At 44.5% G+C, this 6577-nt stretch overlaps 1 protein-coding gene across 1 annotated transcript in view; it reads left to right on the top strand.

The window, feature by feature from the left end:
• The first annotated feature begins 417 nt into the window (after positions 1 to 417).
• The window catches only part of LOC102867152 (rho-related GTP-binding protein RhoU-like), a 9642-nt gene continuing 3482 nt past the window's right edge, over positions 418 to 6577 (top strand). The window contains exons 1-2 of the mRNA XM_006888699.1: positions 418 to 688; positions 3536 to 3594. Coding sequence (XP_006888761.1) covers positions 418 to 688; positions 3536 to 3594 — 330 coding nt within the window. The remainder of the gene's footprint in view (positions 689 to 3535; positions 3595 to 6577) is intronic.

Here is a 6577-nt window from a genome sequence, read left to right as displayed (position 1 = left end):
GCCGCCGCGTCTGGACTCGCTGGTTGCTGACAATTCTAAGGGCCACAGCCCACGGCCCATGACAGATCGCCGCCTCTGTGATCCTGGTCTTGGTGGACACGAGTCTTCAGGAGGAGGGGAGAGTGGCCGTGGGTGCGCCCCTGAATTGCTGGTTGATGCCCTCTACTCGCCAGCACGCCCGCTCACAGAGAAGGAAGACAAGGAGCTGCTGACCATACTGCCCCTGCTTCCCTCTCTCCCCAGTACTGGCGGCGAGGACACTAGCCGGCTCCCAGGACGCCGCGGGCCCTTAGTGGCCATCGCGGTGAAAGGACGGAGCTGCTAGCACGCGGAGACCCTGGGTTTCTCCTACTCCCCCTCTCTCATCCGCTGCTTCCTCTCGACCATTTCACTCCCACATTTGAGACCTGGAGCCAGATGCCGCCGCAGCAAGGGAACCCCGAGTACATCAGCAAGCCTGTGGCGGGCTGCTGCGGCTGTGAGGTGCCACCCGTTCCCCCGCGCCGCGTGCGCAGCGGCCGGAGCGCAGCCTTGGCCTCGCGCAGTAGAGCCGGCGGGGCAGAGAGACGCAGCATCAAGTGCGTTCTGGTCGGAGATGGTGCTGTAGGGAAGACCAGCCTGGTAGTGAGCTATACCACCAATGGATACCCCACCGAGTACATCCCTACCGCCTTCGACAACTTCTCTGGTGAGCTGGCTGGCTGGGGCAGGAGAAGGAGGCTGGGCTGGCAGTACTGTAGTCTACCAGTACACTATTCACATTAGCAGCTGTTTTGGATAGTGGTGCCAACGAGGGTTTTGAAAAGAAGGGACTGGAGAAGAATGTAAGATATTGGAGGATTTCCAGAGGGGTTGGCATGGCACCATGATCAGCTCTAGCTGGGTAATGGATCAAGTTCAGGGTTCACTGAATTTCCTGAACTCAGGGAATGGGAGGAAGGCATCATGATGGTTAAACACTAGACTGCTAAGGAGGTGGGGGGATATCTGCCTCACCCTGAAAAAAAGACCCCAAGATCTCCCTTAAATATTTTTGTTGTTGTGTGCTATTTGGCCAGCTACCACTCATAACGACCCTATGAACAACAGATCTGAAACCTGCCCCAACCTGTGATATCCTCATCATTTCCTATGCTTTCTCACCTATTGATTACTATAGTCACTGTGTCAGTCCATCTTGTTGAGGCTCTTTCTGACCTTCTCCGACCTCTACCTGGCCCAGCATGATGCCTTTTTCCAAGGACTGGCCACATGACAACATGCCCAAAGTGTATAAGATAAAGTTTCACCATCGTTGCCATTGAGGAATATCCTGTCAATACCACCTTCAAGATAGATTTGTTTGTTCTTTCGGTAGTCCATGGATATTCAGTACTTTTCTCCAACATCACCATTCAAAGGTATTGATCCTTCTAAGGTCATGCTTTGCATATAGGAAGCAGTTGAAAATACTGACAGCCATGTTCTTTAGCACTTTAAAGAGGTTTTTGACAACAGATTTTCCCAGTTGAGCACATCTTTTTTTTTTCCTTTCTTTTTCTCTTTTTTTCTTGCTCGCACTGGAGGAGATTGCCCCTCCTTCTCCAGAGGGGAATTTGGTGGATTCGAACCATGTGCCTTCGGGATTGCAGCACAGCTTTTTGCCCCTAGGCCACCAGAGCTCCCTTCTCTTTACTTCTTGAGTGCTGCTACCATTGGTGTTGATTGTGGATCCAAGTAAAATAATAAATTAAATCACTGACAGCTTCATTCTTTTCTCCATCTATCATGATGTTGCGTATAGGTCCGTTGGTAAGAATTTTTGGTTTTTTGGTATTGAAATACAACCCATATTGTAAGTTGTATAGTCTTAGATCTTTTGCAGTAAGTGCTTCACGCTCTCCTCACATTCTGCAGCCTGGGAGCACCTGTGGGACACTTCATAGGTCTTTACTAGGTTACCATGAATGTGCATGGATTCCATGGCTCACAAGAATCTTTTCACGGTCTCTTTAAGAAGCTTAAAAACTTACACCACCTATGGAGGGTAACACTGTGTGTGCTGTGTGTGGTAGGTTCAAAGCTAAAGAATAATTTTTTACTTATGATTTTTAATATTTCAAGTCTTTTTTAAATTTAAATGAAATTCACAGAGGCTAGTGTGATACATACATCACTTGCATCCTTTGTTTTTTTAGAGGTCTAATAATGTGCAACAGACTTCAACACTAAGTACCTGAAGTAAGCATGGTACTTTCAGTTGCCTTCTGTGCATCTGAAGGTTGGACAGGCAATAAAGTAGACTGAAGCAGAATCGATGCCTCTGAATTGTGATGTTAGAGAAGAGTACTGAATACCCTATGAACTGCTGAACAAAAAAAACCAAGTCTGTCTGGGAGGAAGTACAACTAGGGTTACCTCTTAGAGGAAAAGATGGTGAAACCTGTTTTCAAATACTTTGGGCAGTTTGTCAGAGGGAGCAATTTTTAGGAAAAGACATCGTGCTGAGAAAGGTGGAGAATCAGAGGAAGAATCTCAACAAGATGGGTTAGTAGAGTGACTGCAACAATGGAGTTGATCATGAAGGAGATAGTGAGGGTGGTTCCCATTTGATGTTCTTATGATCACTATGAGTCAGAGGAGACTTGATGGCACCTGACAGTAACAACAGTCAGTAGCCCTAGTGGTGCCTTCATAAGCACTAGATTACTCATCAAGAGGTTAGGCCTTCCAACTCAACCACAGAAGGAAAGACCTGAATGAAGATCTGCTTGCATGCCATTTACAGCCTGGGGAACTATGAGGTCATTATATGTCAGAGCGGATTAGATGAGGGTGGGCTTATGCCACTGAGTTTCTCCCATAGATGATATTATGCCCCCTGTCTATTCTAAGCAATCTAAATGGCCATTCTGAGACAAAACTGATTGCTTAATTCAGATAGAAACCTCCGTGGCCTGCCTAATGAAGTCTCCTCCCTCTGCATCCTATAACAGCACCCCTGGTGTTCTTTCTTCTTTGATTCTCTCTTTGAACTGGCCTGGGGAGATAAGCAGTAACCTGGTTCATAGCAGGGTGATGAGGGCGCCTGGTTGGCACATGCTCTTGGAACAAGCTAGGATTTTACAGTGAACTCTGACTGGGTAAGATTTCCCAGGGACACAGATTATTTATGAGGTTTTCCACCAATTTAAAAAGGCCTGGTTGGCTCCCACTTAGCCCTGGTGTTGTTTCCAGGACCTTTGAAACAAGTGTGACAGGAAAATAAATCTCTTCGGGTTGAAAGAAAAGGGAAGAGCCTTTCTGGTGGTGGCATCAAAGAGCTCAGTAATTTGCAGCCTCATCTGTTTCAGCGAAGTGACTGAAGCCCTCAAGGGTTTGTACATAGCCATTGCCTTGGGTCTGATTTCTTTGTTTTAGGCAAGTCTTTCATTCATTGAAGGATGATAGGAATTGAAGGGTGTGGTGCTCTGTAGCAGGACAAGTTAAAAGTCTTACGTCTCCTGCCTGGGGTCATAGGCCACCTTGTGACTCTCATTTTGTTCTTGTTTCCAAGCTGTCGTGTCTGTGGATGGGCGTCCTGTGGGACTCCAGCTCTGTGACACAGCTGGCCAGGTCAGTATCACCTCACTGCTCAGCCCTGGGTAGGAATGACCTTTGGATGGGGTCCAAATCACATTCTGTGGGTTTCCAAATGATGTCTTCAATAACTGGCCCATTGTTAATACTCCTGAGGTAAACTCATACTTGCCAGAGGTGCCTCAGAGTGGCTGGTGGAGGAAGTAGACTACCTCGACACTTACATTCACTTACCTATCAGACAGACTCTGGCCCACCTCTGAGTGGGTGGGAATGGGGAACACAGCTGCAAACCGCTCTTAACTTACAGAGTCTCCAAAAGTCATTTACCTTTTGGTTTTTATAAGTTGACAGTATCTTACAACATTTTATTAAATATCAATGAACTAAATACTAAAGAAATTTGACAAAGAAGAGTAAAATGTTGCTTAGGTCAGTAAGTGTTAATATTTTCTGTCCTAATTTTTTTTTTTATTTTACTCACTGAGTCACACCTCATCTCTTGAAGCAAAAATCCAGATGTTCGATATGACTTAAGCTAAACTGGGCCTCATTCTCTCTACGCCATCCTGGAGATTTATTGTTTTCAGGAGGGCCGGTCACTTAGACAGGACCATCAAAGACTGGTTAGAAAGCTGCACAAGTAGGCTGGGCTAGAGGAGTCTCCCTTAAACATAGAACCTTATCAAACACCCTTGGAGCTATGCAGTGCCACCTGAAAACCTAGACATGAGGTGTGTGCCTCCTGAGCTGTGCTGCAGTGACAGGCAAATGAAAGACTTCCCTCCAGTGTTCCCTGGAATTAGGAAAAATGGGAGTAGGTGCTTTGTCCTGGTAACTGCCCATTCTGGTGCTGTCAAAGGTCCCCTGTAGTCAAGACAGGGAACTCAAATTGTTTACTCAAGACAGTGAGTCTGAGCTGAGGACGAGTTTTATTTTTAAACCTAAAGGTGACATAGACTTGGCAGCCGTCTGGGCCTTAGCTGAGTACCAGTTTGGCAGTGTCCACAGCCTTGTTTGTCCTTCCTTTACCCTGACCAGGAGGTCTCTTTTCAAAATGAGTATTAAAAAGGAGAAGAAAAAAAAATCTGTAAGTGCAGGAAATGAAGAACCTTTATGAGGTGGATTGATTCAGTGACTGGAGTAGTGGGGGTGGGTGTGTCAAAGACAGTAAAACTGGCACAGGACAAAGCAGTGTTTAGGGCTTTTGTACATAGCGTCCCTATGAGTTGCAGGTGACTCGAAGGCACATACCAACAAAGCTAATGCTCATAGTGCCTACTATTATTTATCAAGTTGCTATGAGTCATAGTCCACTTGATGGCACCTAATAACAAACACAATGCTTATGGAAAGGAAAATCGAAGGACATTGTCTCTTCTAGAGGTTAGCCTTCCTGAATGCTGAAGTCGGAAGTTCCAGTGGTGTAGTTCATGGGAAGCTGCACTGCTAGCTTAAAGGTGGCAGCACTCTGGTAGTTCAAATCCACCATCATCTGCAAGGGACTAAGATGGGACATCTCCTCCCATGTGAGCGAAGCCTTGAAAATTCAGTGGAAGTCAGCTATGGATTGCTTCAGCTTCTGCCTTTGATAGAAGTGAATCAGTTGTTGCATTGAATGGCATACTGGTTTATAGAATTAAAGCTAAATTACTTTGGATATAAGGAGAAAATTTTCCAGCTGCAAGGAAGTTTCTGACCTTAATAAGCAAAGTAGCTTTTTAACTAAATTACAGGAATCCCCAGTAAGGTGAGAAGTGACAGGCTTACAGCCTGAGAATAAAACCAAACCTTCAGGAAATTAAATGGCATGGCTGTGAGGGAGCAGCAGTATGGTGCATCCCACAGCTCTGAGCATTCCCCCCTTTCCCCTCAGCCGTAAGCTCCCTGCACATGAGCTTCTCTGAGTGGGTGCTCAAGTGCTAAGGCTCCAACACAGGGTTAACTGACTTTAGGGGCTTCATTAGGGAGCTCTGGTTGCATAGTCTTTAAGAAGTGGCACTGCTACCCCGTTCCAGCTTGACATTGAGCATTTGATTTTGTCTTGGCTTTTTTTGCCCTGTTTTTGAGAGGCTTAATAAAAATATGTAGAATGAAGACTGAAGTACAAGGGACTCGCTACTTTTTCAGAAAATGAGTCTAGAGGGAAGACAAATTGGTTATGAAGCATGAGAAAGCAAGAGGAAGCTGATGTCAGCTTTGAGACTGAAGGGCAGGTTCACAGAGGTCAAGGGACCTTGACAGACTTTGGAAAGAGAAATTGGGATTTTGCAAAATGACCCTGTAAAGATCATCCTGAATTACCAAGGATGACTTTAATCATCTAGAGTATGATGTATTTAAAAGTCAAAGAGGCATGGAAGTCATTTCAGAAATTTTTCTAACATTTATCATTTTGAGGGGAAAAAACCATTTTGGTGCCAGGTTGTAAGCTTTAGTTCATTAGAAATAATTCTTCGGATCTCCCAGCGATGTTTTCATGAATGTTACCATATTTCTTAAAAGATGGACTACTTAGTAGCATATACCTATTAAACAATAAGATTTATAGAAAACCAAATTTAAAAACAGTTTATGAAAAAGTACTTTTCTGGAAGACAATACACATGTGACAGATTAAATCTGTTTTCCCTAATATATAATCTATACATTTACATGTGTATTATTTACATATTGTAAAAAGATCCACTACTGTAAGTCCATATGGACTCATAGCAAGCTTCCATTGGATTTCATAGACTGTAAACCTTTATAGGAGGAGATTCTCATTCTTGCTTTCAGAAAGCAGTTTACGGATTTAATCCACTGATCTTTGGGTTAGCAGTGCAATTTATAACACATTATGCCACCAAAACTCCTAATTATATATATATATCATAGCAGGAAAATATGCAATGTTACTATATATATATATATCAGGATGGGTGTGTTGGAGACAGTGAGATTGGCACAGGACAGAGCAGAGTTTAGGGCTGTTGTCCATAGGGTCGCTATGAGTCGCAAGCAACTCGACGGCACA

Source organism: Elephantulus edwardii, unplaced genomic scaffold (assembly GCF_000299155.1).
Source record: "Elephantulus edwardii isolate Elephantulus edwardi_28Jun2011 unplaced genomic scaffold, EleEdw1.0 scaffold00071, whole genome shotgun sequence".
NCBI lineage: Eukaryota > Metazoa > Chordata > Mammalia > Macroscelidea > Macroscelididae > Elephantulus > Elephantulus edwardii.
The sequence above is the reverse complement of the archived record's forward strand: the minus strand, read 5'-3'. Positions and strand labels throughout refer to the sequence as shown.